This window comes from Silurus meridionalis, chromosome 24 (assembly GCF_014805685.1).
Source record: "Silurus meridionalis isolate SWU-2019-XX chromosome 24, ASM1480568v1, whole genome shotgun sequence".
NCBI classification, from domain to species: Eukaryota; Metazoa; Chordata; class Actinopteri; order Siluriformes; family Siluridae; genus Silurus; species Silurus meridionalis.
The window spans coordinates 18,783,808-18,810,459 of NC_060907.1; the positions used below are offsets into that span (position 1 = coordinate 18,783,808).

At 39.2% G+C, this 26,652-nt stretch overlaps 1 protein-coding gene and 1 long non-coding RNA gene across 2 annotated transcripts; one reads left to right on the forward strand and one right to left on the reverse strand.

The window, feature by feature from the left end:
- Window positions 1-7,212: 7,212 nt before the first annotated feature.
- Window positions 7,213-12,003, reverse strand: en1b (engrailed homeobox 1b). The gene is made up of 2 exons (XM_046837649.1): window positions 10,937-12,003; window positions 7,213-7,620 (listed from the first exon to the last, which is right to left on the reverse strand). The coding sequence occupies exons 1-2, from the start codon at window positions 11,448-11,450 to the stop codon at window positions 7,301-7,303; spliced, it is 834 nt and encodes a 277-aa protein (XP_046693605.1). The 5' UTR covers window positions 11,451-12,003; the 3' UTR covers window positions 7,213-7,300.
- A 2,716-nt stretch (window positions 12,004-14,719) lies between these two features.
- On the forward strand, window positions 14,720-15,885 carry LOC124377781. The gene is made up of 3 exons (XR_006924112.1): window positions 14,720-14,868; window positions 14,978-15,030; window positions 15,829-15,885. It is a non-coding gene; the product is annotated as an uncharacterized LOC124377781 (long non-coding RNA).
- The last annotated feature ends 10,767 nt before the right edge of the window (window positions 15,886-26,652 follow it).

The window sequence follows — 26,652 nt, forward strand, 5'->3', positions numbered from 1 at the left end:
AGACCTGAAGTGTCCCTTGATATTGGAACTCTTCTGGTTAGAATTATCATTCTCGACAACTCCCTCTTTCTTCTTTATAAATATCGCTTTTATGTGGTTGAAAAAAAAGAAAAAGAAATGCTATTTTGATTGAATCATCTTGTTGAACTCGAGTCTGAATTTTCATCTTACAGTAGTAGCCAAGTTTGGACTAAAATATATTTATGACAATATTGAAAAAAGTATATGTTATTATTATATACTACTGTATAATATACTCACTATTAAAGGGACACCTGCAGTCTTTTGTACACCAAGGACCTGTTGTATATTTTTTATTTTCATGACGCAGCAATTTGCTATTGATTTTTATTAATTAAATCGTATAGATTACTTATTACTTTTTAAGCAGTTTTCTTACCAGCTTCATTTTTCAAAAAAATGATTAAGACACAATGAATAAAGGGAAATAAACACACTTTGAAATTGCCTTCCTTGGGGGAGGGTTCTTGCACAGTAGAGCGTTTTTGTTTAATAGGGGTTCTTGTGTAGTGAGAAGTTATTGTGTAATGGGGTTCTTGTCTAATAGGGAGTTATTGTGTAATGGGGAGTTTTGTGTAATGGGGGTTTTTTGTGTAGTGTGTGTGTGCTTTTTGGGGGATCCATTTTTGTTTGAGTGTATGATCTAATTGTAGAAACAGAGACAATGAGAAAGCTAATGAAAACCTTCTGACCAATCAGAATGGAGATATGAGTGATTTGTTGTACAAAGTGTAGTTCTGACTTTCTGTTCCAAGTTCACAGACGGTCAAAGCAGCTGCTATAGTTTTCCCCGTCTGTTTTCCTTCCAACCAGGCCCTCATCGCTCTCTCTGTGTGTGTGTGTGTGTGTGTGTGTGTGTGTGTGTGTGTGTGTGTGTGTGGTGCATTTCTGGCTCTGCACAGCTGGCTGATGGAAGAAGGGAAGAGTTTTCTGTCACCGAGATTAGAGGCCACATCCACTGTGTAATATTTGTTCATGGGCTTCTTGCATTTGGAGCTACTTAGCTAACCCCTGTGCCCCCAGCCCTTTACACCACACTGAGCCTGACATAGTGGGGGTTCTTTCATAGTGGGGGGTTCTTGTGTAATAAGGAGTTATTTTGCAATGGGGAGTTCTTACGTGGTGGGGGTTCTTGTGTAATGGGGTTCTTTTGTTATTTGGGGTTCTTGCATACTGGGGTTCTTGCTTAGTTGGGGTTCTTGTGTAATGGGGTTCTTGCAATGGGGGTCTTGTGCAGAGAGAGGTTGTGTTTTACTGGGGTTCTTACAAGGTGGGGGTGGTTCTAACATAGTGGGGGCTTCTTGCATAGTGAGGGCTTCTTACATAGTATGGGGGTTCTTGCATGGTGGGTGTGTTTTGCATAGTGAGAGGGGATTCCTTTGTAGTTGGTGTTTTGGGTAGTTACAAGGCAGTTTTTACATAGAGGGTATTTCTTGTGTTGTGGGGCATTCTTGCATAGTGTGGGGGATTCTTCTATATTGGGGTTCTTACATGGCAATGGGGTTCTCACCTAGTGGGGATTTCTTGCATATAGAGAGGTCCTTGTGTAATTGGGGGCTCCTACATAGTGGGGGTGCTCTTGTCTATTTCAAACTCTCACATATCGACGGCTTCTTTCAGGTTTTTACATTGTGTGTGGAGGGAGTATTCTTTTAGGCTTTTTTGTCTATTATTTTCTTCTAAAAGCATGTCCCTGGAGGGTTTATTGCCCCCTAGAGCAGAGTTTTATTTATTCAGGGACATTAAAGTAGCTTTAACAATGTTAATTATTTTATCATAACAGTTATTCCCTTTATTCTCCCATTTTTTCTCTCTTGTGGATGATCTGAGAAAACCATGAGGGTTGCGTGTAAACGCTAGAGATAATCAAGTCGTTTCACAATTACAAGGTTATTATTAAAGTTTAATTACGTTCTGTTATTGGAAACGAATCTCCACCTTCTGACCAATCAGAATCACCAATTCTGCTAGAAAGCATGAAAGAAATCCTGTTTTGTTCATGCCGGGGAATAAAAGGCCAGGAAAGAGTCGGGACGAGACTGAGCACATGTGTGGTAGAGTTGAGAGGAACATGCGGACAACCTGACCTCATCTTCTCTCATGTGGGGGAAACGACAGCGGTGATAGATCGTCAGATAATGATGGATTTAGGATCAGTTTGTGGGATCATCTCAATGTCTGGCGCTGCTCCAGACTCTTATGTGGAGGTGGTCTTCTTTTTTTTTCTAAGCATGTGTTAAAAACAGAAAAAGTGCCCTGCTGACTCTTTCGATTTCAACCTATAAACCCTGTCATAGTGTTGAATGTTTTTCTGTAACGGCATGGTTTTGGAGGGTTACATCATAGAAAGTATCTAACTATCTATCTATCTAACTATCTATCTATCTATCTATCTATCTGTCTGTCTGTCTGTCTGTCTGTCTGTCTGTCTGTCTGTCTGTCTGTCTGTCTGTCTGTCTGTTACCTTTTACATTTTTATAGCTACACAAAAGCTTTTGAAACTGAGACTCCTTCCACAGTGAAGTTATTTTATTTAAAAGAATAGTGTTGCACTTTTTGTCCATTTATTGTTACATTTATTATTTCTCATGACATTTTTTGTTGATTGTTTTCCTACAATGGCACATCCATAACATGTTTTAATCACAAGTCATAGTTTTTGCGTGTTTATAGCTAATCATTGGTGTTTGGCCTTTATGGCGATCCATTATTTCAGTTATGCAGCTGAGCTATTAAGGGTTAAGGGCCTTGCTTAAGGGCCCAGAAGTGGCTGTTTGATGGTGTGGGGATTTGAACCCATGCACTTCCGATCAGACGGAAAACATATTATCCACTTCCCAATGTTGTGGAATTGTTTGGGAAAATATTAATAATACTTTGTTATTTTCCTATTACAACATGTGCCAAGGTGTTTTGTCAGCTTTATAGAGGTTCCTGTCCAATCTGGAGGCTTCCATCATCCCACACAGCCTATAGACATGGCTGCCTTGAGCTACAATTCCCAAAACACACAAATACTCTTAATAAAAAGACATCAATTCATAGGAAAATGGTGAAGTTTCTGTGCTGTTTCTTGTCCCTGGATTACGCTGTATATGGTGTTTGTTGATCGCCTGCCTCTTTGCCTTTAATATTTGGATTATGTTCTGAATTTGTTTTACAAAACAACAAAAATGTACAGTTGTATCTGTCTCAACTTTCATTATAGGACAATACAATTGTGGCCAAAAACAACAGGCTATAATTTGTATCTCTGTTTAGTTGCATTAATTGTGTATTGTATTGTGAATGAAGACTGCTTTTATTTGTACTGTTGATGTTTGGAGAAAGTGTTGAGGCGAGGCTGAAATCTTAGTGAATTGAAGTTGCTATTGTAAACTTTCAACCCGCGCCGAGGGAAGTGGATTAAAACAGACGAGCAGTTCCAGAAGAGAGATCTAAAGAGAGAGACAGAGAGAGAGTGAATGTGCGTGTGTGTGTATGTGTGTGTGTGTGTGTGTGTGTGTGTGTGTGTGTGTTGTCTGAGACTTAGCTGTATTTGCATCCTTTAGCCCCCCACACACACACACATTCAAGCTTGCTGATCTCTTCCGTTAGCTCCCTTTTAGCTTTGAGCGACGAGCTATGATCACTTCACACACACACACACACACACACACACACACACACACACACACACACATACTCAGACACTCAGACACACACACACACGGAGGAGGTCAAAAGCACAAAGCTGTGAAATTTCTGTCCTGGATCAGGAGGAGCTTCTCACTGTCTGAGACTCCTGGTGTGCTCTCTCAAGTGCACCACATGGGAAATGAAAACAGAGCCCCATCCTCAACACATACACACACACACACACACACAAACTCCAGCTCACTCTCCTTTTCTTTACCTGTGTTCATAAACCTACAGTAGAAAAGTAATGCATTATTATTATTATTATTATTATTATTATTATTATTATTATTATTGTTATTGTTATATATTAGCTGGTAGCTGAAGGGTAAACCTACCTTTATTTATATATTTTAGGTTTTTTGTTTTAGTTTGCTTATTTATTTATTGTAAAAAAATAATATATTAATAATAAATAAGCATAAAATTAATTAATATTAATATATAAATAAGCACAAAACCTTAAAGAAAACCGACATAAAAGCTTTCGATCTGATTTGAATTTTAAAATAACTTTATTTTGTATTTATTTATTTATTTATTTATTTTATTTGGTTTAATTTCCATGACGAAATGCCTTTATATATATATATATAAATAAACAACATATATTCCAATCGAAATTAAAATATTTTTTTGTTGTTTCACTTTATTATTAGTAGTAGTATTAATAAATTGCAAATAATATAATGCATTAAATGTTGATTATATATATATATAAAATGCATTTTTAGAAGCAGGAACAAAATTTCAAATTTAAATCGAACAAAAACCTAAACTCTAAATATCACAAATAAAAAATATAAAGAAAAGAAAAGGAAGAATTTGTTCTCCTCTGTGCAGCAAATGAATTCTTTTCTCTCACCAAGAAGGTGAAGGTGTTTGCTTCAGACACTTCAGGAGAATGGCGGAGAAGCTCATTTGTTTGTGAATTGTGTAGTCTCGGTGTGTGTGTGTGTGTGTGTGTGTGTGTGTATGCGTGCGCGTGTGTATATATGTATATGCCCGTGCGCGTGCATTGATCCCCGCTCCATGCTGACGTCATCACCCTCTTCACTGACTAGATTAGCGTCGATGCGAGTTAATTGTAATGGATTTAAAGCTTATTAGAAAATCCATGAAAGACTTAAAGAGCTCAAATCCACTCCTGATGCTGAGCTCGGCGATTTTTTTTTCTGCTTTATAAATCGATTTTCTTTTCTTTTATTACCTAGGTGTGCAAATTCTTCTCCTGACTCCTGACATAACCACAACAAGATGGAATCAGAGGGTTCACCCTCAGCATAAGCATCCATTCAGAACCTTCAGAGAAACATATCATTTAATCTTCGTGCTTTTGTTTGATTATTTATTCATTTATTTGGTTGGTTTGGTGGTTGGTTATTTGTTGGAGGCATTTAAAAATGGTGACCAAAGTTTATTAATTAGATGTTAATCTAGAGGAGCTTTGAGGAAGCCGGAGAGATCTGCATCATTTGAGGAACCTGAGTGAAGTCTAATGTATAGAACATTGATTATTTCCTGTTTCGTTATTATTATTTCTTTCAATTTTTTTATTATTTATGTATTTTTAAAAAGTGATTATGTATTACACACACACACACACACACACACACACACACACACACACACACACACTGTTGCCTAAATTATATTCAAATTCTAGGCCGTGTCCTCCAAAACCTGAACACATTTTTTAAAGAAAAAAAAAAAATTCTCATTCAGGCAGATTACCGAATATTATTTTTCCTCTAAAAGTTAAAGAAAATGCACGTGTGTGTGTGTGTGTGTGTGTGTGTGTGTGTGTGTGTATAAAGCACGTCAATACTATTAGCCTAATTTAAATTGAACCGAAAGCCGGATAATTCTTGATTCTTAATTGCGCATTTAATTAATTATCTCTTATTTACTTTTGGCTTTTTTATTATCCGGGTTAATGAATCCGTACTGTTCAGGTTACAAGGCACCAGAAACGAGCAAATGTGTGTAGATAATAAATTGTGTGTGAACACTTTGAAAGATCTGTTCGGATTTTCTCCGGAATCTCTCGAGGTTCAGAGAATGATCTCTTTCACTTTTTCTTTGTTTTTGAAGGCCCATGGGAGACGGTACATGTTGAACTTTGACCCTTGTTTGGTGTTAACACGCCACATTACAGGTTAGCTTTTTGTTCTTTTTTTTTGTTTAGAAATAAATAAAACCCGTGTAAATGTATAAGTATTAGAACACACACATACACACATAGTTCATAATATAAATTTGTAAAAAAAAAAATTAAAGGAATTATTTCAAAATGATGGAAAAAATGAAAATCACTCGAATGGATTGATCAATTGTCTGGAGACACTCGGGGTATGTGGAAGTGGATTTTCGTAAGTAAAAAGAAAATTAAAAAGCAATAAATCTCTGATACATGAAATGACCTCAATGATCACTAAATGTCAGTGTTATTATCGTCATATGAAGCTGATCGGTAGATACAATGATGTGGGTGAAAGGTCAAGGCGGTCAGCTAGGTGAGTTTTTTCCAATCAGACAGACAGACAGGCAGACAGACAGACAGACAATCAGGCAGACAGACAGACTAATGCTCTTTCATGATCTTATCCAATCTGAAAAGAAATCCTTTGAAATGTTTGTTACTCTACAATACTTGGGTATCGCTTTAATTTCATTAAAAAAATAAAAATAATAAATAAATAAATAAATAAATAAGGAATAAGTAAATAATGAAATAAATAAGATCATCGATCAAAGTAAGCATTTGTAGCAAATTTGCTATTGATGGAATCACACCTTAATTCTTACAAAAAATCATTTTCTTTTTCTTCTTTTTTTTTTTATTATTTCAGACAACATAATGCCTAAACAGGTGAAAATCTTTGGTTTGAAGCATCGGTTCAGTTTTCCGTTGTTGTGCGGTTTTTCCTTTTCTTTTGTTTTTTGTTGTTGTTTTTGTTTTTTTTGTTTTTTAGAAAAATGGATGTAGTACAGTGCAATCACAAAAGAAAAGTCTAAAAAGTATGACACAGGAAAAGGAAACGGTTTTAAAAAAAAATTGCCAACAAGTAAGGAGAAAACCCACGTCTCGGCCTCACCTGATTTTTTTAAATATATACATCTTACAATTTTGGCTGTTATATATATTTATATATATATATTTATATTTTATATTTATAGAAATCTTCATAGAGTCCATATATTTGTACACAATTAAATTAAATGTCCTCTTCTTTATGTCAGGAAGTCGCTTTGGGGCAGCGTCCATAAGACAAACAAAAATAAAAAAATTAAAAAATAAAATAATGTCCTCAGCGTCTGTTTCTTATGTGATGAAGGATAAATAATGAGAGGAGGAGGAGATCGGTGATAATGATCTTCTTTTCCAAATAATAATAATAATAATAATAATAATAATAATAATAATGTGGTCTCCAGCATGTTTGGTGCTTGGGCCCCCGGTATTTGCCTCAATCGTTTAAATGTTTTAAAACAAAGCTCAAGGAGAAGAAGATCATTACATATGGGTTTATTGTTCTTATTACTGCAAGAGGATGAAACCCTCCTCCATCCTCAGGCCTCGGGCCGGCGTGCGCGTGGGCTACTCGCTGTCCTCCTTGTCCTCCTGGATGGTGGTGGTGGAGTGGTTGTAGAGTCCTTGCGCCATGAGCTGCAGCGCGAGTCCGTTCTTGTAGCCGCTCGCCTTCTTGATCTTCGCCCTCTTGTTCTGGAACCAGATTTTGATCTGCGACTCGTTGAGGTTGAGCTCCTGCGCGAGCGACTGCCGCCGCTGCTCGGTGATGTAGCGACTCGCCTGGAACTCCGCCTTGAGGCGCTGCAGCTGCTCGGCCGTGAACGCGGTGCGCGGCCGCTTGTCCTCCTTTTCGCTCTTCTTCTTCTTCAGCTTCCGGGTCCTCGGTCCTGGTCCAAGAACAACGGTGGAAAAGGGAAACAAAGGCGGCACGTAAATATCGTCAATAGGATCCGCCCATATCACTTTATTTATTTATTTATTTATTTATTTATTTTTGTTTATTTATTTATTTTTGTTTATTTGTTTAATTTTGTTTAGTTATTAATGTATATATTTATGTATATATTTATATATTTATTTATATTAGTAATATAGAACAATGCACCAATTTAACAGCATTTCTAGTGATACTTATGAACTCCCTCCGACATTCCAAACATTTTTCACGCACAGCTTCTCCTTCTATTATTTCTTAATTATTAAACGAGTTCATTTGTTTGTTTATGTTTTGGCCGCGTGTTTGACGCTCTGCAAATAGTCCTTAAATTATTTATAAAAAAAAAAAAAGAAAAACATTCACACTAAAAGGAAAAATATCTTAAGCAAAAAACAAATGTACAATTGTTGACTAATTTTTACAGACTCCTATATATATATATATATATATATATATATATATATATATATATATATATATATATATTTGCACGCGCAAGCTCGACTCTTCTATTATTTTGTCTCGGTTATTTTTTTATTTGATTGCTATCATTATTTCACTATTTAATCGCACTCTTTTAATATCTGGCGCGTGCATTAGGCGTTAAATAAAACAGCCTTCGATGCAACCTGAATCACAAGTACAGACTCTACTGCTGTATTTTAGTGCACGTGCTGTTTCACATAAGTCCCCTTGGTACCATTTGAAGCGCGTGAGCGAGGAGTGAAGTCAGTTTTGTATGTTGTGTTGAACGCATCAACGAAAATACATGTGTTTTGTCAGCGCGCGTGCGTGCGATACTCTGGTGTGTGAGTAAACCCTAACTGAAAAGAAGTGTGCATGCACGTGCATAGCAGTTGTACACACTAATGTTCATTTAGTGCACTGATCCCTGTATCACGCACACATATCGGTCACCTCAAACCTTTTTTTTTTTTTTGCATACACGGAAATATATGACTATTATTATTTTATTATTTGGATATTGTTTTAAGGGGCACGTGCACTAGGCAGAATGCTGCAGCATGCTAAGCAGATGAGATCTCTCAGAGCTGAGAGCTTTCACATCTAATGATTTAGAAAGATCAAATATTGACAGGAAATACTCAGTTGCACTTTTACAATCTTTCTTCTTCTTCTTCTTCTTCTTCTTCTTCTTCTTTTTTGTATTTGCTCAGTGAGAGCGTATGTTTTCTTTATTTTTCTTTATTACTTATCGATGAAAAAAAATCTGTTTGTACCTTCACGGGGAAATATTTAATCTCTTCAGTCTGACCCTAGAGTTAAGTTCTGTTCATTGATTTTAACGCTCAAAAGTCCATAATAAAGAACATTGAGGATGATGATGATGATGATGATGATGATGATGCCACTTCAGCGAGAAGAAAAATAAAAGTGAAACACGCGTATTGTAGTACATTGAGTGCCTTTAGGACACTGAGAGTGTCAGAGAATCACACGTGCACGTATGTTTTTCGATAAGCACACATTATTAATGAAAAATGATTTATAGTTTTGAAATTAAGGTTTAAAAAAGAGTTTTCTTGATGCCACACTCCAGAGACAAGCACCTTTTAAATATAGAGCAAGAATATTTTATTTCCTGTAGTTAGCTATTATTATTATTATTATTATTATTATTATTATTATTATTAATATGATTATTGTTATTATTATTATTATTATTGCTTGATCAGAATCAATGAAGACATTTTGATGAAGCCACTTCATGAACACTACACGATTTTAATATTTACAGGATTATTACTGTATATTACTGGAGCTCACAGGCTGCTATTTGGCTGTAAAAGAGAAAGTGTTTGGAGAAGGAGGAAATGTGTGGAGTTCATTTTACTACTCAAACAAGAGAGTTCACCTTCCAGAAGAATTCAGAGGAACCTCAGGAGGAATTAGAGTGAAATCTGAACTTTATGTTCTCTGCACATTATACACACAGGAGAACCCTGATTTCTGATCATAATAATAATAATAATAATAATAATAATAATAATAATAATAATAATAATTAGTGTTTTAGCGTTTCTCTTCTTTCTTTCTTTCTTTCTTTCTTTCTTTCTTTCTTTCTTTCTTTCTTTCTTTCTTTCAATACATGTTAGGCCTCAAATCCACAACTCTCTGTTCAGACAGACAGACAGACAGACAAACAGACAGACACACACACACACACACACACACACACACACACACACACACACACACAGAGAGATAGGTTGCGCTGCAGAAAATAAAAAAACACTTCCCGTCCTTGCCGACAACATAGTGTTACAATATTATTATTATTGTTATTATTATTATTTTGATAGCTGTGAGTCTCGTGCTCATTAAACATGTTCTATTTCACTTTGCTATTTTGTGTTCATTCACACTCACACTCCTTTAACACAGTACCAGGGTGTGGAATTTGCCCAAGATTGTGTATTTGTGTATTTGTGTATTTGTGTGTGTTTATAGCACATAAATGTTCTTCATTAAACTTAAGGTCCAATAAAAACCGTCTCAGAGGCACGTGACCCACTCATCACACTTTCTGACAGTTTTGTCGTTTTGACGTGTATTCCATAATAATAATAAAAAGCAACCTCTCTCTCTCTCTCTCTCTCTCTCTCTCTCTCTCTCTCTCTCTCGCTCGCTCTTTTTTTTTTCTTTCTTGTTTTATTCATTTTTTCTGAAGCCCTTTTCACAATTCCAAAATCAGATCTACACCAAATCTAATAAACGTTGTTGATGCATAATTTACTGCGTTTATTTACTTACACACACACACACACACACAGATATCTGGCTATATTAAATTATTCATATATTATTACTAATATTAAAATATGCATAAATGCAGGAATTTTATATATATATATATATATTTTTTATTATTTTTTTTATATATTAATAAGACGCTAAGAGTGCATGCATTGCACCCTGACGTGGCAAAAATATTATATAAATTCTCATTATTATTATTATTATTATTATTATTATTATTATTAGTGCTAGCATTGGATTTTTTTTTTCTGAAATCAAAATTCACTAATTAAAATCTTTTACCCCAAGCAAAATTATTTTTCTCCACACACACACACACACACACACACACACACACACACACACACGCGCGCGTTTCAAAAAATAAATAAATTAAATAAATTAAATAAATTAAATAAAAACAAGAAAACAAAGTTTTTTCGCCAGGTGCATAAAAAACCCCCAAAACCACACCGAAATCCAGCAGTAGGATGAAGAAGCCTCACCGGATGAGGGTCTGTCTGAGTAGCGCGTGCAGTAGACCCACGCGGGCCACAGTAGAGGTTGTGAGGAGTCTTTGGCAGTTCCTTTCCCCGACCCTTGTGCGCTCGTGGTCGTGGTCGCTGCCGCCGCTGCTTCCGCGCCGCCGCTTCCTCCTCCTCCGCTCGCGCCGTTTACCGCCGTGAGATTCGACGCGTCTCCGCACTTGGACGACGACGACGACGAGGAGGAGGAGGAGGAGGATGATGATGATGAGGAAGACGACGGAGACGAAGATGAGGACGACGACGAAGACGAGGTGCGGTGGTCCGCGGTGGAGTCCGCGCGCGACGACGGCCTCGCGACCAGCAGGCTGACGTTCTCCCTGCTCGTGAGGAGCTCGCGCTTGCAGCCGAAGTCGGGCCGCAGAATGTTGTCGATGAAGAAGTTGGTGGTGCGGTGGACCTGCGGCGCCGCCTCGCGCGCCAGTACCGGAGGGGACGCGCTCTCGCGCTCGGACGGATCCTTCGCCTCCTCCATTAATTTCTTATTGCGTTTCAACAACAACCAAAAACAAACAAAAAAATCCAACTTGTAACCCAAATATTTATCCTGGAGGGAAGAACCTGCAGATGATCTTCAGTCTCTGGATGCAACTTGAAGACGCTGCACCATCGGAACGCCTCGCGCACCTTTTCACTTATCTATTAATTCACTATTTATATACATATATACTCTTTCTCTTTCTTTTATTCTTCTCTCTCTCACTCACACACTCTCACACACTCACACACTCCTCACACACACATGGCTGTCGGTGATGCTCCGCGGCCCGTGCCTCGCGCGCCCACGTATGACAGCTCGCGCTTCCAAAACTCTTTCTAAAAATCTATTTTTTTTTTTTACCCCCCTCCTCCTCCCCTCCCGTTCACCCGCTCCTCCCCACTTTTTTCCCTCCTTAACCGGAAGCACGTGATCCAGTCACACGTGCGATGGACCAATAGGATGAGAGCGTCTTCGCTGTCACAGGAAAAAAAGGCGTCCAATCGGATTTCAGGATGTTTTTAAACAACAACGCGTTTAGTGTCAGATACACCCGGAGCGCGCGCCAACACTTCACAGCACGCGCCACGGAGAGGGAGGAGAGAGAGAGAGAGAGAGAGAGAGGAGAGAGAGAGAGGGGGTAATTGAATTACTCATAAACTGTATAATTATTCTCATTAATATCTGTATTTAAACAAACAAACAGAAAAATGATTCTTATTTTAACACAAAAACAGCACAAAAATAACATTATGGACTAGACTTTTATTATAGAAATATAAAAAGGCTGAATTTTTTATTGTATAAATAAAAGTATTATTATTATTATTATTATTATTATTATTATTATTATTATTATTATTATTATTATTATTATAGAAATTGTCCACTTATTATTTTCTTATTGTTTCTTTAGTTTTTCTTCTTCTTTTACCATTTTCTTCTTTTTAATATTTTATTACTGTAGTTGGGAACTCATTTTTTTTACTACAGATAAAAACTTGCTAAATTTGCATATCTAATCCACTTCGAGTGATACAAAACAAACAAACAAACAAACAAATAAATAAATAAATAAATAAAAACACTGATTTTTTCCTTCACATTTCTCTTTTCGTTTGTTTATTCCGAACCCCTTTATTTTCTTTAAACTCGTTCGGATGCAGTGATTATAAATAATTATATATGTTTATTATATGAAATAAATGAGAGATGTTTCTGTTATTGAACTGTTGCAGCAGGAACCCGTGGATCAGGTGCCACCGCACGGGCGCGTGAGGGAACATCATCAGGGCCTCATTGTGGAGAAATAAAAGGCGAGAGGAGCGCGCGCGGGGTGAAATCTTTATTGTGGAGAAGCTCCATCACTTCATCACTTCATCCGTTGCTCATTAGGGCTCCGTCGGCGCGCACACACACACACACACACACACACACACGACGGGGGGGGGAAATTAGTGCGTGGGGGGGTTCCGCACTTATCTCGCGCGCACGCGACGTCTTTCAGAGGAGGAGTGAGTGCGCGCACACGCCCCCGCCCCGCGCGCACGCGAGAGAGAGATAATTTATAGGTTTTAATTAGCGCCCATTCGGCCCGATCAGCGCAGCGCGTGGAGGAAAAAGAGTAAGAAAAAAAAAGAAAGAAAAGGAGAAAATCCCCGCGGTGGCAGGTCGCTTTATCACGCGCCCAGAGCTCGATTATAAAAAAAAGCTCGTGAACACACCGGAGACGCCGTTTACTGCAACACACAATAAAGAAGAAGAAAAAAAAATGACTTTATTGCTTATTCCCCCCCCCCAACCTCCTTCTTACTGCACGTGACGACGGTAAATGGGAATGATGATAAATGAAAGTCATCATCATCATCTTCATCTTCATCATAATCATCATCAATGCACTTCTCGCGTCCAAATAACCGCGTGAAAAAGAAATCGAAAATGCATTTTCCTCCTCTTTTCTTTTCCTCCTCTTTTCTTTTTGTTTTGATTGCAGGTCGCTCCGGATCTCCGTTAGCGCGTGGAGCATGCAGGATTACGTGCATCACGCGCGTGCATTGTGGCTGGGATTAGCTTGTGTGCAGTGTTGTGTAGATTGTGTTTGCATGCTGGCGGAAATACAATGAGGTTTTTTACCCTTAAAAATCTTTATTATGGCTCGAATGACTTCCAGGATTTAGTGTCAGATGAAAGAGTTTTTCAGAGAGAAATGTTTTCCTTCAAACTCAGAGCAGAAGTTCAGCTCACAGTAACACTCAGTTCAGTTCAGTTAATAATATCAATATAGATACAGTTCCGGAAAGAAACATCATTATTAACGAGATTAATAATCATAAATAATAATGTTCAGGAAATACAGGAACAATGAGAATTGATATAGTAATGAAATCGTCACGTGACCGCGTGTATCGTCATAAATATATTAGAAATTATTATTATTATTATTATTATTATTATTATTATTATTATTATTGCATTATTGCACGTATGACACTGTGTGTTTCCAGTCAATACGTGCGACATCATAGATATTTAGAAATGCAAATACAACTGATTAGAACCAAACAGCATTAATATTTAGTTATTTATTTGTATTTTTACAGTATAAAATTAAAAATAATCAGTTAAATTGTTCGATTTTTGACTTTGTTCTTTTTCTTTTTTTAAACCATACTTTCACTTCCGTGTGAAAAAAAAGGTAAATAAGAGGTGAAGTAAGCAGCCGGAAGCTTAGATAGATAGATAGATAGATAGATAGATAGATAGATAGATAGATAGATAGATAGATAGATAGATAGATAGATAGATAGATAGATAGATAGATAGATAGATAGATAGATAGATAGATAGATAGATAGATAGATAGATAGATAGATAGATAGTATTTACTGTTTATTCTTTCACTTCTACATCAATAATGCAAAATAAATGAGATGATGTCATAAGTCTACACTGCCATCTTGTGGCCGATTAAGTGAACAGCGTAATGTTGTGACGAGGCAACACACACACACACACACACACACACACACACACACACACACACACATATATATATATATATATATATATATATATATATATATATATATATATATGTTACAGGTTGATAATTTATTGGTTTTACTTGTATTTAAATTTTTATGCGAGAAACAGTGGCAAAAAAAAGTGATTTGTTCCTTCTGTCCAATAGGATGCGTGGAATTCGGTCACGTGATTTCTTCACAACGCTAATTGAAATCTGCATGGCGTAATTGGAGCTGGTTGGAGTTGGAGTGTGCAAACAGTACACCTTTTTTCCGAATATAAAGATGGAAATGGAGCGACATAAAGTGAAGAAATGAAAGAGAGGGGTCGCAAGTTTTATTATAATAATTGTTTTGTATACTTTATTTTTCGTGAATCTTATTCAACTCTGGTGAGTGTTAAACTGTAACTCAATTTAAAAACAACAACAGCAACAATAATAATAATAATAATAATAATAATAATAATAATAAATATTATATATCTCTTGTTTATGTCAGGTTTTTATTTTCCGTTTGGCCGAAAGGAAACCCCGTGTGGTCGTCGAATGAAGGTGAGTCACGTGACTGGGTTTTCAACATGGCTGCCGCGTTTTAATACACATTGAGTTTTATTGTTTTTTACGTTTATTTTTAAAATTGTACTTGATTTTCGTGCCATTTCTGAAGAAACAGATCTCTTGTACTTTTCCTCATGTTAATTTCCGTCACAGTATTGAAAAGAAACAAACCCAAAAACTTTGCATGCTTTTTATTTATTTATTTATTTATTTTAACTTCTAGCAAAATATCAGGATTTTTTTTTTTTTGTACATACAAACACCAAAGACTTGATGGCAAGGTTATAAAATGTCAAAACATCATGAGGAAGGAACCTTTGGAGAAACCAGACTCGAATAAAAACCTGTTCTTATCCTCAACACAGAATTTCCATTCAATATAATTCCATCATTGTTATTAACTGTTCACTGATGGGTTTTTAAATGTAAAAGTGTTCAAGAAAATTGTAGTCCTAAGCCATTGTAGAAGACTGTTTATATTAAATTCCAGTCCAAATCCATTCTCATGGTTCTTGAGTTGCTCAGTAACCCCATGGAGCTTTACATTGTTCATGTGGAAACCTCCTCACTTGGTAATATCCCTGGTTAGTCTCCATTATTCTGACAGAGTTTCTTGGATGAACTTAATCAATGCCTGGTGAAACATTTATGAGGGCAATTAAATGGGTTTATCTGCATCAAATCAAATCAAAACCTTCTCTGCTGGCCTGAACACTATCAGAAGCACTGACCTACATTTACAACCTAAATTCTAATATTTGTATCTGAGTTAGACTTTTTTTATTCCTACAGAGGAAGAGAAATTGATTTGGTCTCAGACATACTTAAAAATACATTTTGAAGAAAATCTAGACATCGTGAGGAGGTCGTCCAACCCTGAAGCTAGCTAGCGTGTCTCAGCCTGGGAAAGGGGTTGTTCTCCACTTCCAGACCAGTGAATACGAGCGGTACCACTGGATTACAGCCTCTGGGGGGCGCTGCACATTGAGTCTGCATCTCTGGTGAGTAGATTGTATTTATTTAAATTTTTAATGTTTTTGTCATGTTATTAGACAAATATTGATTCTGAACTGCTCCAGATGATGTAGAGCAGGGGTGGCCAACCCGCGGCTCGCGAGCCGCATGCGGCTCTTTGGCTGGTTTCTTTGGCGGCTCTTACGTTCATATCGAAGTTTGTGTTTGTTTGTTTTTTTAATGTGCGTGTTCGCTTCGCTTGAGTTCAATACGGTATTTTAAAACTTAAATGAGCTTGCCCCTACTGGGAAACTTTGCGGTATATCAGACGAAACACACTTGTAATGACGCAATAAAAAAGCGCAGCAGCACACGGTTATCTGGATAAGAGCAACATGTCTGCGGTGTGTGGAGAGCGATTTGCAAAACATGCAATGCTGAAATTTCAAGAGGGGGTGTATCTGCAAAGAGTTTCTCCAAGTCGGGTTTAATTAATCACCTGAAATCCAAACATCCCGATTGCCTTCTAAATATGAGAAGAACGCGGCGCAGAAAAGTAAAGTCAATCCGAGCATGCGCACTCCGTCTGTGGAGGACGTTTTTGAAAAGGCGGGAAAGTTTTCCAGTGATGGTGCCAAGGCAAAAGGCATGACACAAAAAATTATGGATTTCATTGCCTTTTGAATTTAATTTTCATTTCAGTGCATCCCTAAAATATTATCGTTGGTGTGGCCCTCTGACACAATTCAGGTTTCTCATGTGGCCCCTTGTAAAAATTAATTGCCCACCCCTGCGGTATATTCATCTCACGCACATGCGCATTTGACGAAAATACCGTATTAAACTCAAGCGAAGTGAACACGCACATAAAAACAAAAAACACAAAGTAAGTCTGTGTTTTCTACCCTGAAACACGTGAAATCAAAGCATCGGTCTGTTCTGACTGACACACACTTGAAAGAATTGCTTGGAGTGGCAACAACGGAATACGAGGCAGATTTGAAGAGGATTGTTCAAGGCAAGGAATGCCAAAAGTCCCACTAACTAACATGCATAGTAAAAGAAAAACGCTATTGTAAATTATTTTTGTTTGTGGACTTGGTTAAACAGAGTTTGGGTGTGTGAGACAGTGCAGTGTTCATTGTTAAAAATGACTGTCCTGTGGTCTTAGAAATGTAGAAGTCAATTTCTGTCATTATGTTGGTGTGTGACATTTACAATAAATCTGGCTGAGCAGAGGTGTGTGTGTGTGTGTGTGTGTGTGTGTGTGTGTGTGTGTGTGTGTGTAAGAGGAAGGGATGGTTGATGTTCATGTGTGCCCATATGTGTATGATGTGGCTCTTTGCGGAAACACAGTAAAAAATGTGGCTCTCGGTCTCTGACTGGTGGGCCACCCCCTGATGTAGGGGCACAGTTGTGGTTGTAGTGTAGAGGTTTGGAGTCTTAACTGGGTTTCTTGCTTTAGTAAAATGGTTTTCACCTCCATATGTGAAATGCCTCTGTCTCTGAAATGCCACACGTTGTTATATTGCTTTTTTGTATTGTGTTAGAGGTTTCTATAATTGCGATGCGATAATGGTGGTTTTAAGAGGTGTATCAACTTGGGTTCTCACTGAAGACCAATGTACCAAATGCACAGCCCGCCACTGATATTATAGTATTTGACTTATCTTGTATTCGTGCAATTCGGCAATGGCACCAATGCACCAATAGATGGCGTTGTTTCATTGTTTTTAATCCACAGTGGCAAATCCATAGTCATATTAGACTCCAGGCTTTGATTTGTGTGAGAAACTTTAATGAGGGAAAAATAAATGGCCTGAAGTGAATAGTCTGAATGGTTAATTTTCTACTGGATGCGCAGGAGCAAAGCATTGCAAAATTATTCTCGGTTATGTACAGGAAACAGAATCGAATAGTTTACCTTTCAACTCTTCTATTCCGAGTTGTTTGTTCTTTTTTCAACAGATCAGTTTTTTGGCCAGTTCCTTGACATTATTGTCACAATAATTATGGAAGTCATGTGACATCATTTTGTCAAGTTTATCATAACTACATTGTCTTATTTTTATTATTGGAACTATAGATTGTAGACATGTCGGGAATCTGCTTATTAAAAAAGTATTTTATTTCCGATAAAAGGTACGAAATGAACTAAATGACTAAGAAAAAAAAAGATTAGTTAATTTTTAAGAACGAGTTTTAAAGATCCAAGTCTCTACAATGACCTGATCTTCCCTCACTAGTTACTAACTCTCCACAAGCATACTCCAAAACCTAGTGGAACATCTTCCTAGAAACGTGGAGGTTATTATAACAGTAGATCAGAACTAAATGTGGAATAAAAACATCTTAGTGTGTCCAAAATAATATCCATTTAGTGTACCTCATATTAGAGGAACAATCTGCCGGGGTGAGCCTGTCTTGGCTTTTCACTACCAGCTTCTTCTGATCCAGAGTCTCTTTTAATCATCTCACTCTGTTCGAAAGTAAACGCTGCTACTTTACAAAGGACCATCATTATTAAACCAGAAGTTAAACTTCAGATCATTTCTGCCTTTTCAGCACCACGGGCCAGTGCCTTTGTCTCCATTTGTTTGTCCTGCACTGTAATAGACAAGTCTTTTAAAGTTGGTGCAGAATTCACCCTGACCACCAGATGGAAGCAAACACAAAGCCAACGCCACGATTTTATACAATCGAGCTCGACTGAGCATCTGCTTCCTTTCGCTCACGCTTTTGAAGATTCAAGCAATAAAACCTCTAGGGCAAAGATGAGGTAACATCAAGCGTAAAGATGAAATGGCACAACATTCCAGGTGCAATTAAGCGCCATCGGTTCTCCCCATAAGCTCGATGTAGAAATCCCAGTCTTATGGCACTGGGCAGACTTCTTTATCCAGAGGGACATACAAAAGTGCTCTGAAGTCTTTATCAATAAATGCATTCGGATGCTGGTTCTTTAGGACCCAGACTAAGAATTCAGTCGGTCTAAAACTGGGAGAGAAAATGGTTAGAAAGTGAATTTCGGAACCTCTTGAAGAGGAAGGTCTTGAGACGTCATTTGAAGCTTGCTAGTGACTCGTACTAGCGACTGTTCTGATAGCAAGTAGAAGTTCGTTCTACCACTTCAGCACCAGAAGAGTCTGGAAGCAGGTTTTCGTTGTACCTTGAGAGTTGGTGGGACCAATCGAGCAGTGGTTGAGCCTCGGATGGAGTGTGATGCAGTGCGGGGTGGAAAGAGCTTTGAGGTAGAGGGGCACTGGTCAAATATTTTGCTTTGTTTGCAAGCATCAGGGTGTTGCATCCGATGCAGGCAGCTTCAGGAAGCCGGTGGTGGGAGCATAGTGGTCGGGTGGTGTGAGAGAAGCTAGGAAGACTTGCTCTTGCTGAAGATCACCAATCAGGTCTGGCAAAGAGTCAATGACTGGAAAGGAAAGAGTAAATATGGAAAGTTGGCAAATGCTCAGGAGGAAAAAAGGTGGTCAGTTCTTGTTGCAGTACATAAATTAGTAGGTGATTACAATATACTTGTATTGAACGTTGTGGCGTGTCCACATTATGGAACGCTTTTCTCTCCCGAAAGCTTTCCTATGGTGTAAACCATGAGGGCGATGCCATTCGATTGTGCTTTCGAAATTAATCGGTAGTTCTGTGGTATACAAGCAATAAATAACACCCAACCACACAGCCGCCTCCGCAATTCACTCGCACAATGTCCCGTTGTCTAACGACTTAACGTGACCCAAACCAGACACAAAGCCACAAAACCGCATTCCATGCCGCTCGCGTAGCCCCGCGAGAGAAATCCATACCAGCCCCTCAAGCCCTGCCTCTTTTTTTCCAACACAGACTTCAGGAATGGTCAGGTTCCATGTTTCAGGGTCGACTTTACTCGCGGAAGTCTCCGCGGAGGAATAACGTTTTTAAGTGTCACAGAACACGTACAAGCCATCCATCACGGTGGCGCAGTGTGGAGTTCGGGGTAACGTGATCGCCTCTCTGAGGAGACCTGCGGTCCTCTGACCCACACTTCCATATGCTGGACACGCACTGTTCCTTCAGGACTGTTCAGACGCTTTTGCTACTTAATCAATGAGGACGAGTCGCTTTCGTGTTTCAGCATTTAGGGGCAGACCGTGTGTATGAGTTCTGGTCATTCTGCTAACATGTTTGAAAGCATCACATCGTTGACTCATTCATGGGTCTTTGAAGACATACCTTGGAACAAAACAGTATTTTCTCAATTCCATGTTTCTTAATTTCCTTTAGTTTACACCCAGTCTGCTGCAGGTATGTTCTGTAAAAAGTTTAATTTAGCTTTGAGGTGTGCAGCGGTGACTGTGCTACATTATGCCACCATGTTTGGCCCCACAGGGAGGGTTGTTTTTTACATAATCACGAAGGAAAGAAGTCCATTAGATCACCCCTTTGTCTCCAACTGGAAGCAATTTTGTGTGTCCCCCCCATTTTTCAAATTCTTTTGGTCCTTCACTCAGTTCACTTGCTTTCAGATAAAGGATTTATTTAAATACACACGTCCCACATGTGGAGTGGGGGTGGTGGTAGTTGGTTGTCATTTGCATTCAGTAAGAAGAGAGCGTTTATGGTTCTTCGCCCCGTGTGCACCGTAATCATTATTGCACTTTAATAGCTCGCCGACGCTCCTGCCAGCCACCTCTGTTTCCACGGCAACCACCACCGAAAGGCACCAGCGCGAGGGTCTGAGCCGTGCCACCCTGGACCTCTGAGCGTCGGTCCAGCTCTGTGAACCGAGCAGCTTCATAATATAGCAGAGTTCTAATATCTGAAGAAAACCAGATTTCTGCATTTCATTCTCTCGAGTATTTTACATACAATACACACTATACAGGTGCAACACACTCTTCACACTCTGTGCACACTCTTCACACTCTGTGCACACTCCACACACTCTGTGCACACTTCACACACTCTGTGCACACTCTGTGCACACTCCACACACACACACTTTACACTCTGTGGACACTCTACACACACACTCTTCACACTCTGTGCACACGCCACACACACACTTTACACTCTGTGCACACGCCACACACAATTCAATTCATTTTTATTTGTATAGCGCTTTTAACAATGAACATTGTCTCAAAGCAGCTTTACACAGATAATGTGGTGATTAAAAGTAAATATGTTCTTTGTAAGTAAGTTTGTCCCTGATGAGCAACTGTGGCGAGGAAAAACTCTCCGAGATGGCATAAGGAAGAAACCTTGAGAGGAACCAGACTCAAAAGGGAACCCATCCTCATCTGGGTTGCACCGAATGTCCATTTGAAGCAGATATACAATGTTGCGGGGTACAGTGATGATGATCAGAAGCGAACTGTATCCTGAGTCAGTGTAGCAGACTGTTGACATTAACTACAGTCCAGTCCATCCTCAAAGCGCCCGTTCTTACTCCGGAATTTCATGGAACCACCCAAGGTGTTGATGAGAAACCGTCCCAAGCTGCACAGAGTGGCCTCCAGTCGAAGAGAACACTATCCAGAGGCAGGCTTGGACGAAGTGGGAAGATCCACGGAGGGGAGAGGAACAGTGGTCACTGGAGCCTCAGGAGCATGTTTAACTCGACCGAGAGAGAGAGAGAGAGAAGAGGGTGACAGGAAGAGAAGGATATGGATTATTAAGTGTCCTTATTGTTGTATGAAAGTAATGTCACTGTGCAGTTTGGACTCCGGCAAGACTCGACATGGCAGCATAACTAAAAGGGAGAACCAGAAGGTAACACAGACATGAGGGATCTCTGGGATAAGAGACGACCCACCACACCACCGTCAGCAAACCTGAGTGAGCGTGTGAATGTGAGGGGCGACAGCATACAAATATACCAGTTCACCAAACACTCTATATCCATGTTCCTCCAGATCTGAGCCTTTACCTAAGAAAAATCTACTGATCAAAGGCTTGACTAAATAAATACGTTTTCAACCTCGACTTGAACACTGAGACTGTGTCTGAGTCCCGAACACTGGTTGGAAGGCTGTTCCATAACTGTGGGGCTTTATAAGAGAAAGATCTGCAACCCTGCTGTAGTCTTCATTATTTGAGGAACCAACAGATCGCCAGCACCTTTTGATCTAAGTAGGCGTGGAGGATAATACTGGTACAGAAGTTCACTCAGATACTGCGGTGCGAGACCGTTAAATGCTTTATACGTCAGTAGTAGTATTTTATAATCAATGCGAGATTTCATTGGGAGCCAATGTAGACTGATTAAAACAGGGGTGATGTGGTCATATTTCCTAGATCTAGTGAGGACTCTTGCTGCTGCATTCTGAACTAACTGAAGCTTATTTATGCACTTATTTGCACACCCAGACAGTAAAGCATTACAGTAGTCTAATCTAGAAGTAACAAAAGCATGAACTAGTTTTTCTGCATCCTGTAACGACATCATATTTCTAATTTTAGCAATATTTCTAAGGTGAAAGAAGGCGATCCTGGTGATATTATTCATGTAAGACTCGAAGGAAAGACTAGGGTAAATAATCACACCAAAGTCTTTGACAGCCGTACATGCTAAAACAGAAACACCATCCAGAGATGCCACGTAATCGGAAAGTTTACTTCTAGCTGCATGTGGTCCTAGTAAAAGTACTTCCGTCTTATCTGAGTTGAGCAGAAGAAAGTTATTAAGCATCCACTGCCTAATGTCCTTTACACACTTCTCAACACTGTTAAGCTGATCTCTCTCATCTGGCTTTGCTGAAATATACAGCTGTGTGTCATCAGCATAGCAATGGAAGCGAATCCCATGTTTATGAATAATTTCACCAAGAGGTAGCATATATAAAGAGAAAAGCAGAGGGCCTAAGACAGATCCTTGAGGAACACCAAACTTTACCTCATAGAGTGTGGAGAACTCACCATTTACATCAACAAACTGATAGCGATCAGTCAAATAGGACCTGAGCCAAGAGAGAGCTGTTCCCTTTATTCCAAAAACGTTCTCAAGTCTAGCAAGTAGTATAGTGTGATCAATTGTGTCAAAAGCTGCACTAAGGTCGAGCAAAACAAGTAAGGAGACAAAACCCTGATCAGAGGCCAATAACAGGTCATTTACCACCTTGACTAGCGCCGTCTCTGCGCTATGATGAGGCCGAAAACCTGACTGATACATTTCAAAAATGTTATTCATAAGTAGGTATGAGCATAACTGCTGTGCTTCAACCTTTTCTAAAATTTTGGATATAAAGGGGAGATTTGATATCGGTCTGTAGTTGGACAACTGGCATGGGTCAAGGTCAGGCTTCTTAATTAGGGGGTGGATAACTGCCAGTTTGAAGGATTTTGGTACATAACCAGTGCTAATGGAAGAGTTTATTATTTTTAAAACAGGTTCAATTACCTCTGGAGTTATCTGTTTAAAGAAACTTGCAGGCAAGGGATCGAGAATGCAGGTTGATGATTTTGATGAGGAAATGAATGAAATTAAGTCATTCTCATGAATAGGAGTGAAGCTTTGTAGTTGATTGTCTGCTATAATGACACTGCTGTCTACAGGGTTACTTGTAAAATAATTTGGATTTATATTAACTGTCTGGATTTCTTGCCTGATGTTTTCAATTTTATTATTAAAAAAGTTCATGAAATCATTACTACCTATCGATGGTGTGCATGTGAGTGCAGTGCTTTTATTTCCTGTTAATTTTGCTACCGTGCTGAATAAAAATCTAGGATTATGCTTGTTATTTTCTATGAGGGTGGAGAAATATGCTGATCTAGCAGCACTAAGAGATTTTCTATAATTTAGGAGGCTCTCCTTCCATGCTATTTGAAATACTGTTAATTTTGTTTGACGCCATTTACGTTCTAATTTTCGAGTGGTCTGTTTTAAGGTGCGTGTATGATCATTATACCACTGTGCTAATTTTTTCCCCTGATCATTTTGGTCTTAAGGGGAGCTACATCATCTAGAGTGTAACGTAACGTTGTTTCTAGATGTTCAGTGGCCCAGTCGAGCTCTGGGGAGTCAGACGGAGATCTATCTAATATCGTGATTTCTGGAAGATTATTGATAAAACGTGCTGCTGTAGCTGACGTGAAAGTACGCTTTACACGGTAACGTGGTGAGGAAGAAATGCAATGACTGAGGCAGATTTTAAAAGAGATGAGATAATGGAGATCAGACTGTGGAATTATGACTAAGTTTTTTATTTTTAATCCAAATGTTAACAAATCGAGAGTGTGTCCACCACTATGAGTGGGTCCTATAACATTCTGATTAATTCCAACTGACTCTAGAATGGACACAACTGCTGCTTTGAAGGAGTCTTCCTGGTTATCAAAATGAATATTAAAGTCACCAATAATTAATGCTTTGTCTAAAGAAGTAGCTAAATTTGTGATGAAATCTGCAAATTCTATTAGAAAATCAGAATAGGGCCCTGGGGGTCTATAAATAATAATTAGTGGAATTGACTGACTTGACCTGCTTTCGGACACTGAATATTTTATGTTGGTGTAAAGAACTTCAAATGTTTTACATTTGTGTTCAGTCTTTTGTGTGACGTTTAGATTATTATTATAGATAGCTGCGACTCCACCTCCTCTGCCATTTAAACGGGGTTGGTGTATGTAACTATACCCAGGAGGACTCGCTTCATTTAATGCTACATATTCATTCGGTTTAATCCATGTTATTGTCAAACACATTATATTAAATTCCTGGTCGGAAAAAAATTTTGTTTATAATCAGCGCTTTTGACGTAAGAGATCTAATATTCAGCAATCCTATATTTAGATCAGAGGTGATGGCTGTGCGTTCAGTCCTATTTAATTTAATGTTAATCAGGTTACTAAAACAGACTTTCTGATAATTCCTATATTTTGGTTTTGCTCGGGGGACAGACACAGTCTAAATTTGGTGGATCCTGAGTGACGACTCTGTGCAGCTAGCAGACGGTCGGTTTAGCCTGTCTGTCAGCTCCCTGGCCTTGGTTCTAGACAGTCACTTGTTAACTAGTGCTGTTTTGAGACTATTACCTATACTACAAGAAATGAGAGCAGCACCTTCCCAGGTGGGATGGATACCGTCCCGCCCTAACAGGCCAGCCCTGCCCTGCCCTCAAAAATGCTCCAATTATTAATGAATCCCACATTGTTTTTGGAGCACCACTCGGACATCCAGCAGTTCAGCGACCATAACCTGCTGTAGGCTACATCGCCACGTCGCATTGGGATGGGGCCAGAGCATGTTACTGCATCGGACATTGCCTTCGCTAATTTACACACCTCTATAATATTACTCTTAGTATTCTCTGACTGTCGAAGGCGTATATCATTAGCTCCTGTGTGAAAAACTATCTTAAAGAACCTGTGCTTTCCTAAGAATCTAAGCTGATCTGCTATGTCCGGCGCCCTGGCTCAACACATAACCTGTGCTGCTGGTGCCCCTAAAGGTCTAGCTAATTTCACATGCCTCAGAATGGAGTCTCCTAAAACCAGAGCTCTTTCAGGTTTCTCAGCGGGTGCTTCACTAAGGAGAGCAAACCTGTTGGACATGTGAAGCAGAGAGGAATGGTGCTCCCGTGGGCGAGCCTTAGCGTTAGCTTTGGCTTTGCGAGTATGCCGCCGAGTCGTCACCCATTCGCCCTGCTGCGAGGGCTCTAATGCCGGAGTCGGGGAATATTACCTTCACCTAGGGCATCCAGACTTTCCCCTGCAGAACTTGGACTGCTCTCACACTCACTACTTCTCTCTAGACTCTGGATGCGCTCCTCTAATGCTAAGATCTTCTCCGTCAAAGAGCAAACTAGCTTACACTTCTCACAGATAAAATTATCGCTAACAACGGAGAAAGACTGACTAAACATGTCACACCTCACACACTGAATGAACTGGATGTTCGCCATAGCAGAGAAATGACGTACCTTAATGTGATTACTGTAGTGTGTGTTCGTAGTTCTGGTGAATATCACTGCTTTCAAACCCTCAAACAGGGAAAAAAGCGCACACGCCACACACATACTTTACACTCTGTGCACACGCCACACACACTCTTCACGCTCTGTGCACACGCCACACACACTCTTCACGCTCTGTGCACATGCCACACACACTTTACACTCTGTGCACATGCCACACACACTCTGTGCACACGCCACACACTCTTCACACTCTATGCACACACCACACACTTTTACACAATCCACACACCCTTCACACTCTGTGCACACTCCACACACACTTCACATTCCACACACTCCTTTCACTCACTACACTTCACTGACTCCTCACACTACAAGCTCTCAACACACTGCACACTCCTCACACTCATTGCAATTCAAAATCCTTACACACAATCCTTACACCCCTCACACTGCACACTCCTTACACAACACACACTCATTACAATGCACACTCCTCATACTACAAGATCTTCACACACCTTAAAGTCAACTGCTGGGTCCTTGAGCAAGGCCCTTAACCCTCACCTGCACAGCTGTAAGTCGCTCTGGATAAGGGTGTCTGCCAAATGCCATAAATGTAAATGTAATGCCTTGCATTCTTTACACTTCTCACACTACTCATGCTGTACACTATGCAATCTGTACACTACTCACACATGGACATTGCTCACATAGTAGAAACCAAGGAAGTGGATCTTATGCTGCCAAA

Excerpts from the sequence above, each read along its gene's own strand:
- en1b (XM_046837649.1), bottom strand. The coding sequence starts at position 11,450 with ATGGAGGAGGCGAAGGATCCGTCCGAGCGCGAGAGCGCGTCCCCTCCG. Across the intron at positions 7,621-10,936 it reads CTCAGACAGACCCTCATCCG|GACCGAGGACCCGGAAGCTG; the intron begins GTGAGGCTTCTT and ends TTCTTGGACCAG.